General features: G+C 41.7%; 1 protein-coding gene across 4 annotated transcripts in view; it reads left to right on the top strand.

The window, feature by feature from the left end:
- Positions 1-13,926, top strand: part of SPART (spartin) — an 80,550-nt gene that overhangs the window by 19,727 nt on the left and 46,897 nt on the right. For 3 of the 4 annotated variants that reach the window (XM_036455543.2, XM_036455546.2, XM_036455545.2), the window contains exons 2-3: positions 4,597-5,408; positions 11,559-11,756. In XM_036455543.2, coding sequence (XP_036311436.1) covers positions 4,599-5,408; positions 11,559-11,756 — 1,008 coding nt within the window. In that variant the 5' untranslated portion in view covers positions 4,597-4,598. Of the gene's footprint in view, positions 1-3,877; positions 3,901-4,596; positions 5,409-11,558; positions 11,757-13,926 lie in introns of those variants that run through there. The other variant, XM_036455544.2, reaches the window with a different exon arrangement.

A 13,926-nucleotide genomic window follows, 5' to 3' on the forward strand; every position in this document is an offset into this window, starting at 1 on the left:
TGCTTTATCTGACCTTCAATTCTGAATGATAGCTTTGCTGAGTAGAGTAATCTTGGTTGTAGGTTCTTGTTGTTCATCATTTTGAATATTTCTTGCCACTCCCTCTGGCCTGCGTAGTTTCTGTTGAGATATCAGCTGACAGTCGTATAGGTACTCCCTTATAGGTAACTAGCTGTTTTTCTCTTGCTGCTTGTAAGATTCTTTGTCTTTTGCCCTTGGCATTTTAATTATGATGTGTCTTGGTGTGTTCCTCTTTGGATTCCTCTTGTGTGGGGTTCTGTATGCTTCCTGAACTTGTAGTCTATTTCTTTTACCAGGTAGGGCAAGTTTTCTATCATTATTTCTTTCAATAGTCTTTCGATATCCTGCTCGCTCTCCTCTGGCACCCCAAAAATTCGGATGTTGGTACGTTTTAAGCAGTCCTGGAGGCTCCTTACAGTGTAAGGCTTACACTATCCTTACACTTTTGGATTCTTCTTTCTTTCTGCCTCTCTGGTTGGGTGATTTTTTCTTCCTTATATTCCAGATCTTTGGTTTGATTCTTGGGGTACGTTGATCTATAGTTGAGTTCTGTATATTCTTTATTTCAGAGATTGTATGCTTAATTTCTGACTCGTCCTTTCCCATTTTTTTGGTATTCTCTTTAAGGTCCTTGAAGGTCTCACCAAGCTTCTTGGAGGTTTCATCAAGTTTCTCAAAGGTTATTAGAAGATTCTTGAGTAATCTTATAAATGTGATTCTGAACTCTGTGTTGTCCAGTAGTTTATTTCTCTCTATCTCTCCCATTCGTGACACGTTTCTGTGTCTCCTCCCTGTGTTGATGGAATGGCTTTGTGTGGTAGGTGACCTATCAGCTTCCCCAATCACCTTTTGATATATCCCTTTGTGGGCTGAGTGCAAAGTCTTGGTGTAATTAAACCTTGTTTGCTGTTGGTACTCCGGTAGGAATTGATCTCCAGACCAATTGTCTGTGAGGACCCGCTCTGTCTATAAAGAACTGCTGCACTGAAGTCATGGTTTGTTTCAGTGGGGCTTCAGTGCTCACTGAGTCCGTCTCCCAAATGTGTCACTTAATGGGTGTGAGTGGTTGAAATTGACCACTAGGAACATTGACTTCTGGATATCCAATGGGATTCAGTTCAGTTACTGTCTGAAGCCACTCTGCAGGAGCTACAGCGAGAACTACAGTTTTCTCCTGTTTGCTTGGGACTTGGTGATTTTGTTGCTGGAGCTGCAGTTTATATATGGTTAAGCTGCCTCAATACAGACCATTCATATGTAAAAGCAGCTGTGTGGTGCCTGGGCAGGTCTGTAGAATCTGCGGGTGGGGCCTCGGTGGGGCGGGGTTTCAGGACTTCACTAGGTTGGGGTGTGGCTAACAGCGATGGCTGCCCATCCCTGCCCTTCCCTGTTTCAAAGTCCCCGCTTTCCTATTATCCAGTGCAGTAAACAATGATTGCTGTTCACACCTCTGCAAGTCGCCCTCACTTCGGACCCGACGGCCGACAGACCAACTTCTCCTCGTAGGAGTCTAGGTCCCCCATGTGACCCCAGAAACTGAATTTCAAAGTGATAGGGAGCTTTCAGGTTGAAAAGAAAAGCTGCGCCGTGCGCCCAGTTGTCCACCACCAGCCCGATTCGTGTGCCTCCATACCTGGGCTCCTCAGCTTTTCAGCGCTTGCACTCCTTTCTCTTTCAGCCAGCCTTCCCGTGGTTTTGGATGATAGATGTCTTTGTATTAGTTTTAATTTTTTAAGTTGTTGTGTGAGCGGCAGACCAGTTGTTTACCTACGCCGCCATATTGGTTTCCTCTGACATGTTCTCTCTTATGAGTCCAGTTATTAGTCATAAATCTTGTTTGTCCTTTCAAAGAGCCAGCTCTTGTTTTCATTTTTTTGTATTGTTTTTTATTCTCTATGTCATTTCTTTCTGCGATAATCTTTATTATTTCCTTCTACTTACTATGGGCTTTAATTGTTGTTCTTTTTGTAGTTTTTTAAGTTGTAGAGTTAACTAGTTTATTACTAATTTTTCTTTCTTTTTTATTATTATTTTTTTTTAGGTAGGCCTGTGTTATGAAGTTTCTCTCAGGACTGCTTTCACTGTGCCCCAGAGATTTTGGGTGGTTGTGTTTTAATTTTCATTTATTTCCAGGAAGTTTTTAATTTCTTGACCTCATTGGTAGCCCATTCATTGTTTAATAACATGATATTTAGCCACCATATATTTGAATATTTTTGGGTGTTTTTACTGTAGTTGATTTCTAATTTCATTCCACTGTGATTTGAGAAGGTGTTTTATATGATTTCAATTTTCTTGAACATTTTGGGTCCTAACATGTGATCTATCTTTGTGAATGATCATGTGTATTTCAGAAGAATATGTTCTGCAGACTTGGGGTGAATTGTTCTGTATCAGTTAAATTCATCTGATCCAGTGCGTCCTTTAGAGTCACTGTTTACTTGTTAATTTTTTGTCTGGAAGATCTATCCAGTGAAGTCATCTACTTCACTGGAAGTTAAAATCCCTACTATGACTATATTGTTAATCTCTTCCTTAAATTCCTCTACAAGTTTTAAAAAATATTTGGGTTCTCCTATTTTGGGTGCATATATGTTTATCAGGGTTACATTCTCTTGTTGGATCGATTCCTTTAGTATTATGTAGTGACTCCATATGGGTGTTGCTATCCCAGCTTTTTTCTCTTTTTCACTTTCATGGAAAAGTTTTTTTCCATCTCTTCACTCTCATCCTATGTGAGTCCTTTGTCCTGAGGTAGGACTCTTGTAGACAGTATATAGTTGGGTTATGTTTTTGTATCCATTCAGCTACCCTATACCTTTTGATTGGAGCATTTAAACCATTTACATTTGTGGTTATTATTGAGAGGTACTTGTTTATTGCCATTTTAATTCTGTATACCTAGGTTTCTTGCTGTATTTTTTTCTTCTCATTATAGTAGTCCCTTTAGCATTTCTTGTTATACTGTTTTAGTAGTGATGAACTCCTTTAAACTTTTCTTGTCTGGAATGCTCTTTATCTTACTATCTATTTTGAATGATAGCCTTGCTGGATATAGTAATCTTGGTTTCAGATCCTTGTTTTCTATTACCTTGAATACTTCATGCCATTCCTTTCTGGCCTGTACAGTTTCTGATGACAAATCAGATGACAGCCTTATGTGAGCTCCTTTGTAGGTAACAGTTTCATTTTCTCTTGCTGCATTTAAGATTCTCTCTTTGTCTTGAAATTTTGACATTTTAATTATGATGTGAGTGAAATTTGTCGGTTTACTTTTTAGTTTCTGCATTATATAAATATACCACTATTTATCCCTTCTCTCGTGAGTGGACATTTGAGTTGTTTCAAGTTTTTGGCTTTTGTGAATAAAGCCGCTATGAATATCATTGTTCATGTTTTGGGTGTGTGTATTTATTAATTTATTTTGGTTATATACTGATGGGAAATTGCTGGATTATAGAGTAAATATTTGGTTTTAATAGAAATGACCAGTTTTCCAAAGTGTCTGCGCCATTTTTTACTTACATCAGCAAAGTATGAGAGTTCCAGTTGCTGTCTTCTCTAACATTAGTCAGTCTTTTCAACTTAGCCATCTGGTAAGTGTGTAGTCATGCTGCTGTGGATTTTAGTTTAATTTCCATGAAGGAATAATATGTTGAATTACCTTTTCATAGAATTACCATTTAAATATGCCATTTAAATATGTTCTTTTATGAAGTACCTATTCATTCCTTTTTCTCATTAAAAAGAATGGTTATGCCTTTTTAATAATTTTGTTAGAGTTATTTTAATGGATTTTTGGGAGATAGTAGGGTTTAACTGCATGTGAGTACCCGACACCTTTAAATGGAAGTGAGGTAACTTTCAAGCTTCATCCAGATATTTTTTTTTCTCATTTTTGCAATCTCCAATGTATGCTTCAACTTCATTTTAAGTTAGTTGGACATAGTTTGTATTTATATTATAATGAATTTTAGAATGACACTTTTTGGTTCTAATATTAAAGATATGATATAGGAAATTTTTATGTCTTCTAAGAAACTGGAACAAGAAAATTATTCAGTAATTTTAGTCTGTCTTATTCTTTTGTTTTTAATTAAAATGATATTTAGGACCAAGAGCATTCTTTATTTATCCATTAAACACATATTGAGTGTTTTCTTTATGTCAGATTTACTAGTAGGTTTAGGGAATACAATAGTGAACAAGACAAAGCTCCTGTTCTCTTGAAATACACTGAGTGGCCAGATTACTATGATCTCTGAACACATAATAATCTGGCCACTCAGTGTATATGTACTAGAGGCCCAGTGCATGAATTTGTACATGGGTGGAGTCCAGCCAGCCTGGCCAGGGGGAGGGGACATAGGCAGTTGGCCGGCCTGCCTGTTGGTTGAACTCCTGGTCGAGGGACAATTTGCATATTAGCCTTTTAATATATAGGATATACACTGAGTGGCCAGGTTATTATGTGTTCAGAGATCATAACAATCTGGCAACTCAGTATATATTCAGGTAAGATATAAGTTGTAAACAAGTACCAAAGATAATTAAAGATAATTTCCTGTTTTGCAGAAATGGAGCAAGAGGCACAAAATGGAGAACCTGCTGAAATAAAGATCATCAAGGAATCATACAAAAAAGCCTTTTTATTTGTTAATAAAGGACTGAATACAGATGAATTAGGTCAGAAGGAAGAAGCAAAGAACTGCTATAAGCAAGGAATAGGCCACCTGCTCAGAGGAATCAGCATTTCATCAACAGACCCTAAGCATACAGGTCCTGAGTGGGAATCTGCTAGGCAGATGCAACAGAAAATGAAAGAAACACTACAGAATGTACGTACCAGGTTGGAAATTCTAGAGAAGGGTCTTGCCACTTCTCTACAGAATGATCTTCAGGAGGTGCCCAAGTTATATCCAGAATTTCCACCTAAAGACATATCTGAAAAGTCACTGGCACCTCAGTCTTTTAGTTCACCTCCTCAGCCCACTGAGGTAAATGGAAACACTTCACCTACCAATACAGAGTCAGTTCTTGCACCTAGTTCTCTATCCTTACCATCTCAAAGTCATCCAGCAGAAGCACCTCCTGCTTATACTCCTCAAGCTGCTGAGGGTCACTATACTGTATCATATGGGACAGAATCTGGGGAATTTTCATCAGTTGGAGAAGACTTCTACAGAAATCATTCTCAGCCACCTCCTCTTGAGACTTTAGGGCTAGATGCAGATGAGTTGATTTTGATACCAAATGGAGTACAGATTTTTTTTGTAAATCCTGCAGGGGAGGTTAGTGCACCTTCATATCCTGGATATCTTCGAATTGTGAGATTCTTGGATAATTCTCTTGATACAGTTCTCAACCGTCCTCCTGGGTTTCTTCAGGTAAGCCAAAGAAAAATGTAAACAATTTGAAATATGTGTAAAGTACATCATTTTTGTTAATATTTATAATGTGTCTAAGACAGTAAGTGCAAAAAGATAATTATAAGTTATAGTTCCTTTTAAATGTATTTATGAAAATTTTGAGCTTTGAATGATAGCCTTTCTTTTTCTTTTTTTATTTTAACATAGTTTTATTTTAATATTAAATTTTTAACAGGTATTAAATTTTTAATTCTTTATCTGAAGAAGAAACCTAATAACTTTAATTTCAAAAGGAATTTGTGTAACACGTGGATGTATAATAGTAAATTTTTACTAATGAGACCAAGCTCCAGCTGAGGGGCTGAGCTGGACTGAACCTTCGCCCATTGTCTAGAACAATGGATCTTAACCAGGGGTGATCTCCCCTCCCCCTTCCCTGGGATATTCTGACAATGTCTATAAATAATTTTCATTGTCATAATTGAAAAGGGGGAGTAATAGGTAGAGGCTAGGGGTACTATTCACATTTAAACAGAGCATCTCCTACCAATAACAAAATTATCCAACCTAAAACATCAATCATGCCAAGGTTGAGAAACCTGATCTAGAAGAAGAGACTAATGATAACTTAGGATATAATTCTAATATTCCAAATTTACCAGGATACTCTTGGCCCAAGAGCAAAGACTGGTGATATTATTGCTAGGGCTCATCAATCCATAATAATTTACCCTGAGAAATGTATGCAGTGTTTTATTTGAGAAGATTTGGGAATGCTCAAGTTGAATCAAGGTGATGAGAAGGTAGTTAATATTAGAGGAATATCATGGTATAGTAAGAAACCCAAACATTCAAACTTTAGTCATTTAAGTATAATCTTTACTGTTTTATTGGTCAAATACATATCTCTGCTATTACTTTAATATTTTATTTGGATATCTTATTTGTTAGTTTTGTCTTAAACAATAAGAACTATGAAATTGAGGGAAAGATGTATTTTTTCCTAATACATATTAAAATGCATAATAACTCATTTAAATAATTTGTGTATTACTTGCAGTCGTTTCATATACCATAGATGGTTATATATCACTAGTGGTCCGGTGCATGAAATTCATTTACGGGGACGGTGTCCCTTAGCCCTGCCTGCACCCTCTCCAATCTGGGACTGCTGGCTCCTAACCGCTTACCTGCCTACCTGCCTGATTGCCCCTAACCACTTTGCTTGCTGGTCTGCTTGCCTTCAACTGACTCCCCCACCAGCCTGCTTGTTCACATTTGCCCTCCCCACTGGCCTGCTCACCCCCAACTGCCCCCGTGCTGGCCTGCTTACCCCCAGTAAACCCCCTCATCCCCCCACTGGCCTGATCACCCACAGCTGCCCTCCCCTTTTGGTCCCTAACTGCCTCTACCTCGGCCCCACCACAGTGGCTCTGTGTAGAAGAACGTCCAGAAGGTCTCCTGGAAGGTCTCCAGTCTAATTAGCATATTACCCTTTTATCAGTATAGATAGAGGCCTGGTGCACGGGTGGGGCTGGCTGGTTTGCCCTGAAGGATGTTCCGGATCAGGATGGGGGGCAGGGTGGCCTAGGCAAGGGGACTGTGGTGGTTTGTAGGCTGCCCATTGGGGTGAGGGTTCCCACTGGGGACAGTGCTGGCCTGGGCGAAGGGCTGGGGCAGTTTTCAGGCTAGCCACACTCTCATGGGGTGAGAGTCCCCACTGGGAGTGTGTGGCCAGCATGGATGAGGGGCTGATGGCTATTTGCAGGCTGGCCATGCCCCCCAGCAGGGACCCTCACCCTGATGGTGGCATGGCCAGCCTGGGTGAGGGGCTGAGGGCGTTTGCAGGCCCCTCCCTCGGTGGCCGGCTTCGGTGACGGTGACACAAGCCTCCCACACACTCAGGCTATCTCCATGGCACTGCCCACAGGCCCCTCCTTCGATGGCCGGCCGAGGTGGGCAGGAAGCTTGGCTTCCTCCATTGCCAGGAGTGACCCAAGCCTCCTGCTCGCTCTGGCTGGCTCCATGGCTGCTGCCATCTTTGTCCTGCTGATTTGCATATTCACTCCTGATAGGCTGGTGGGTGTCACGAAATGACAGTTTACATATTTCTCTTTTATTAGTGTAGATACTTTGGAAAAATCAGTTTTATTGTAACTTGCCTGAAGTTTGACTTTTATAAAAGATGGACAGTGACTTTGAGACAACTAGAGAAAAAACAGAGATTCCTTAAAAGAAAAAGAATTTGCCCAGCTGGTATGGCTCAGTGCTTGAGCATCAACCTATAAAACAGGCAGTCACCATTGAATTTCTGGTCAGGAAACATGCCCAGTTTGCAAGCTTGATCACCAACAGGAGACATGCAAGAGGCAGCTGCTCATTGATTCTCTATCATCATTGATGTTTCCCTCCCACTCCCTCTCTCTGAAATCAATAAAAACATAAACTGAATGGCCAGGTTATTATGATTTCTGAATGCATAATAATCTGTCCTCTCAGTGTATACATCCTATATAATAAAAGAAAAACATGTAAATTGACCTTACCTCTGCTACGCTCACCATCCAATCTGAAATGAATATGCAAATTAACACAACAAAGATGGCGGTTAATTTGCAAATGCAGGCGCCAAGCCACCTGGGCCCCTAGAACATCCTAGGATCCCAGGCCGCTCCTGGCCCGTAGGTCTGTGCTTAGGTCCTTAGCAGCAGAGGTCCCACAATGCCCCCCCACTGCTCTGGGCCTATGGGTGCAGCCGCTTGGATGTGCACCGGCACCAAGCTGCGGTTCGGGTCCATGCCCTTAGCTTGGCATCCACAACAGGGTGCTTGCTGTTGGCTTCTGGTGCATGTGGAGACCCTGCAGTGTGTGGCCCAGGTGTCCCCACATGCCCTCCAGCCTGGCACCCACGGCGCAGGCATGTAGAGACAGGGATGTTCCCGCCCCCAGTTGCTTGCACGTGCGCTGGTCCCAAGCAGTGGTTCAGCTTCACTCGCCCCAGCTCAGTGCCCAGTATGGGGGGCTGGCTGCTGGCCTCTGGGTGTGTGGAGACCCCGGTGGCCACTGTCACAGGAGGCCCAGGGGTCCCCACATGCCCCCCAGCCCAGCGCCCACTAAGCAGGGCTGAATGCTGGCCTTGGGGGCGTGTGGAGGCCTCGGCGGCTGGTGCCACATGGCCTGGGGTCTCCACAGATCCCCCAGCCCAGCATCCAAGACCCAAGACGTGGGGCTGTCTGCCAGCCTCAGGAGCATGCCTCCCCACCCCACCCCACCCCACCCCACTCCCGGGGTGGTGGGGACATACCCCTAGTCCAGTGGACACAACGTACAGGATCCTCTGCCCCATGACCTACAGAGGAAACACTTAAAAAAAAAAAATTTTTTTTATTGATTTTTTTTTTTTTTTTTTTTTTTTTACAGAGACGGGGAGAGGAATAGATAGTCGGAAACATCAATGATAGAGAAAGATAGGTTAGCTGCCTCCTGCACACTCGCCACTGGGGATATGCGTCCAACCAAGGTACATGCTCTTAATAGGAATCAAATCTGGGACCCTTCAGTCTGCAGGCCCACGGTCTATTCACTGAGCCAAACCAGTTTGAGAGTAAATATCTTTTCTGACCGCTCATTGGCTAAGCTCCCTGTATGCCGCCACTTGCAGTGTTCTTGGAAACGTGGGTAATAAGAATCCAAGAAGGTGATCTAGGGTTTTTCCACCTCACTCCTGGAGGAAAAAACAAAGGTCCGATGCTGGAAGGCTAAGAAATATCATTATCCTGCCCTAGTCGGTTTGGCGCAGTGGATAGAGCTTCTGCCTTCTGACCGCAGGGTCCAGGTCGATTCTGATCAAGGGCATGTACCTAGGTAACAGGCTCCTCCCTAGCCAGGGCCCAGGTTAGGGCTCACGCAGGAGGCAACCAATCAAAGTGTCCCTCTCATATTGATGTTTCTCTCTCTCTCTCTCCCTCTCTCTAAAAATCAATGGAAAAATACCCTCAGGTGAGGATAAAAAAGAAAAGTATCATATTCTATGAAAGACACATCTTGAAAATGCCTAAAGAAAGTTGTCATTTTTTCACAGTGAAGGGACTAGAGTCCGTGTTGATGAAAACACTTTGGTGGCTGCAGTGGCTGGCAGTGGCTGTAGCAGTGGGGTAATGGGGCTGGTGCCTTCCCTTGATCAGACCAGTCACCTCCCACAGAGGGTGGCCAGACTATGGGTTAGGCTTGCTACCCATGAGGGCTCCCAGTCTTGTGAGAGGGAGCAGCTGGGCTGAAGGAACCCCTACTCTGTGCATGGCCCGGTGCATGAATTTGGGCATGGGTGGGGTCCAGCCATCTTGGCCAGGAGGAGGGGACATGGGCATTTGGCTGGACTTCCTGCTGTCTTTTGGTCGAGGGGACATTTGCATATTAACCTTTTATTATGTAGTTATATAGGATATACACTGAGTGGCCAGATTGTTATGTGTTCAGAGATCATAATAATATGGCCTCTCAGTGTATTTAAAAAAGAAAAATAAAGAAAAAGATTTTGAACATGTTTATTAATACTTTCCAGGAAAGAGTCAGATCTGAGTACTCGAATCCCTGTTTGTTTATATTCTGTTGGTCAGAAATGGTGATAGTGTGCTAGAATTTTCTATTTGTTTATATGAAATCTTTTGTGCTCCTTGACTTATGTTCATCACATTTAATAGATTGTTCTAGCAAGTTTCTTTTTTTTAATGTTAGAGCCATGTCCTGGGTGAGGGGCACAATTATATTCTGGTCACTCAAATAATGTATCTCAATGGAAATGAATAAATTTGGTTATTCCAAATTAAAATAGTCTCTTTTGAATTTAGAGCTTAAGTCTCAAATATCAGTGTACTACTGACAATCTGACTGCAGGGCAGCTTTGTGTCATTTTAATTTTACTTCACAGTAGATAGTGTCAAATGAACATTGTTGGCCAACAGGAATCCCTAGTTTGAGATGCAATAAAGAAGGAAATTTATTCAGTTCAAGTAGCTCAGTTTTGACACAGCAAGGGCTGTGAAAATAGCAATGCTATTAGGTGGCCTAGAGCCAGGCCCCTCTCAAGCTAGATAGCTCTGCTCTGCCCTCTGGTGGTCTGCTCCACCTTTTAGTCTTTGGTGGAAAACAAAGCATTCCTAGAGCCATAGGGTAGCTGCCTAACATAGATCAAAGTTCCTGCCTCTGGTTTGTACTCAAGCAAATGATGATTCCAACCATTAAGTTTGGTTGGACCAGAAAACACTGCCCTGCTTTGGTTAGAATGGAGCCGCTCTGATTGGTTGGTAAGGAAATTGAAGGGCTGTAGCTGCACAGCTCCTATTGGATGGAGAAAGCCTCAGTAGTACTGATTGAAATAGAATTTCAGGAACTCCTTTATAAGACCTGTCAGACTATGCCAGGAACAGAGTGCAGGCAGGCAATTTAGTGCAAGAGGCAGGCTGCTTGGTGCAGGCTTCTCCCTAAATTACAGTTTGCATGAGAGGCCTGTACAGAAATGGCTGCTTGGCTTTTTTTTTTTTTTTTTTTTTTAATTTGAGCCCAGTTAGCCACCAGGAGCCCTCTGTAGTAGGTATCTTCTTTCTCATGGTTCTCAGTAGTAAATCCAATAAACATAACTCAAGTGTTTTGTTTAGTCTCTGTCATGTTAGGTTCTCTTAGAATGCTGAGTTTCTAATTAAAATAATTATTTCTAGTTAACCAATACTAACCAACTTAATGGAATTGGTGTGAGGAGTAAATCAGTAACTACATTGTAGAGTACTTGAAAACAGTTTAATTTTATTTATTTCTACAAAGGAATATCTAATTTATATGATAAAGAAAACATTAATTTACTTTGACCATTATTTATTTAAAGTTAGACTCATGATTGGTTAACAGTGGGTTATTTAAAGCCACCAATTTTAAGATTATATAAAGAGCGGAGTAGTAACATTTTTAGTATAGTTCTTGTGAATAGTTTGCCAGAAGATCAGACTAATAAATGGCTAATTTTTATTGGGGACTTGTTGATGCTGATGATTCTATAAAGATGCATTTCAAACTTTGAAATGTTTGCTTTCCGGTATAACAATTTTAAAACCTTGGTGAAAACCTAGTTCTGTTCATTGATTTTTTTCTTTTTTTCTTTTTAACTAATCCTTTCAGGTTTGTGACTGGTTGTACCCTCTAGTTCCGGATAGATCTCCAGTTCTTAAATGTACTGTAGGAGCCTACATGTTTCCTGATACAATGTTACAAGCATCAGGATGCTTTGTGGGGGTCGTCTTGTCTTCTGAATTACCAGAAGATGATAGAGAACTCTTTGAAGATCTATTAAGACAAATGTCTGACCTTCGGCTTCAGGTAACTTGTATGATTGTCTTCAGGATGAAAATCTACTTTAACATAAGCGTAGGCAGTTTTACTCTAGAATTCACAATCTTAGACACTATTTACAGTAAATTCCAAACTTGTATTTGTGAACACACAAGCAAATCTATACTAATAATAGCCTAGGTGGCGTCACATCCTCACGTCATCACAAGATGGCCGTCACAAGATGGCCATGGTGCATAGTGGAGGTGGGGCCTGGGGGTCCTGCGGTTCTGCGTGGCAAGGAGGAGACAGTTGTGGGTGATCAGGCCAGCAGGGGAGGGTAGTTGTGGGCAATCAGGCCAGCAGAGGAGGGCAGTTGGGGGCAATCAGGCTGGTAGGGAAGGGCAGTTATGGGTGATCAGGCTGTCAGGGGAGCAGTTAGGCATCAATCAGGCCAGCAGGAAAGTGTTAGGGGGTAATCTGGCTGGCAGGCAGAAGTGGTTAGGGGCAAGCAGGCAGGTGAGTGGTTAGGAGCCAGTGGTCCCCAGATTGTGAGAGAGATGTCCGACTGTCAGTTTAGGCCCGATCCCCTAAACTGGCAGTTGGACATCCTCTGAAGGGTCCCAGATTGGAGAGGGACACCCTTCTCCCCCACCTCCCTGCCAGCCCCATGCATGAATTTCGTGCACCGGGCCTCTAGTTAGTATATAACACATTAGAATGAGTTAAAGAGCTATGGAAAAAAAATGGAGAGTAGGGTAACAGGAAACGAAGGAGTTCTGGTGTAGGTGGGGCAGGTGCAATTGTAAATAGGGTTATCAGAGGGGGCCTCATTGAGAAGGTAATGTTAAAACAAAGACTTGAAGGTTACCCATTGGTTCAGTGATGGTGTATGAACTCATGTTAAAAGATTGCTGAGAGACCTACTCTATGTGAGGTTGGCTGAGAGGCCATTTATAAAGGCAAACCATGATCTTACAATTCATTTGGCTTGGCTTGCATCTCAGATCACAAGGTGACATGAAGCCACACACTGAATTTTACATCCTGCTTTATTGCAGCAATTAATCAAGATTTTAGAGTCAATATTTATTATCCATTCATTCATTTATCAAACATGTATTAATTGTCCACTACTTTGTGGGCTCTGTGCTGGGTACCTAGGATGTACACTCAGTCAACTTGGGGTCATATCTATTGCTTAAGATGCTTGTAATCGAAACTGGTTTGGCTCAGTGGATAGAGCATTGGCCTGCGGACTGAAAGGCCCCAGGTTTGATTCCAGTCAAGGGCATGTTCCTTGGTTGCAGGCATATCCTCAGTAGAGGTGTGCAAGAGGCAGCTGATCGATGTTTCTCTCTCATCGATGTTTCTAACTATCTATCTCTCTCCCTTCCTCTCTAAAAAATCAATAAATTTTTTTTGTTTTTGTTTGTTTTAAATGCTTGCAATTCAGCCAAAGGTACATGTATGTGAAATGATAATCCCAAAACAATCTATTAAGTGCAAGATAAAGATATGCATCTGGGTAACGAGAATTCAGAGAGCATCAACCCAGGTGTGGGGTCACAGAAGGTTGCCTGACAAAGAATGAGCAAACCTTCATCAATGACAGCCTACCTCCTCCTATCAAAATCACTGGCTGGCCCTACCTGGTTAGGCTCATTGGTTAGAGTATTGGCCTGCAGACTTAAGGGTTGTGGATTTGATTCTGGTCAAGGGCATATATTCTAGTTGCAGGCTCAATCCCCAGTATGCAGGAGGCAACCAATATATGTCTCACATCAATGTTTCTCTTTCTGTCTCTCTCCCTCCTTCCCACTCTCTACAAATCAATGGAAAAAATAACCTTGGATGAGGATTGACAAAGAAAAAAAAAAAAAAAAAAACTCCAAAAAATACACCCTGGAGTGAGGTTTGACCAAAAAATACAAACCCCGGGCTGATAATTGCCCTCTGTAACTCTGAAATCTTTTATAAATATCAGGGAAAAATGATTGTTTTCCAAATTGTTTCTGTTTTTGTTTGTTCGATTGTTTTGTTTTTTAGATCCTCCATGTAAGTGAAATGATATGGTATTTGTCTTTATCAGTTTGACTTACTTCACTTAGTATAATAACCTCTACATGCATGTTGTCACAAATGGTAAGATTTCATTTTTATGTTACAATAATATTCCATTGTATATATGAGCCACCTCTTCACTATCCATCCATCT

The sequence above is a fragment of the Pipistrellus kuhlii genome, unplaced genomic scaffold, assembly GCF_014108245.1.
Source record: "Pipistrellus kuhlii isolate mPipKuh1 unplaced genomic scaffold, mPipKuh1.p scaffold_m20_p_3, whole genome shotgun sequence".
Classification (NCBI taxonomy): domain Eukaryota; kingdom Metazoa; phylum Chordata; class Mammalia; order Chiroptera; family Vespertilionidae; genus Pipistrellus; species Pipistrellus kuhlii.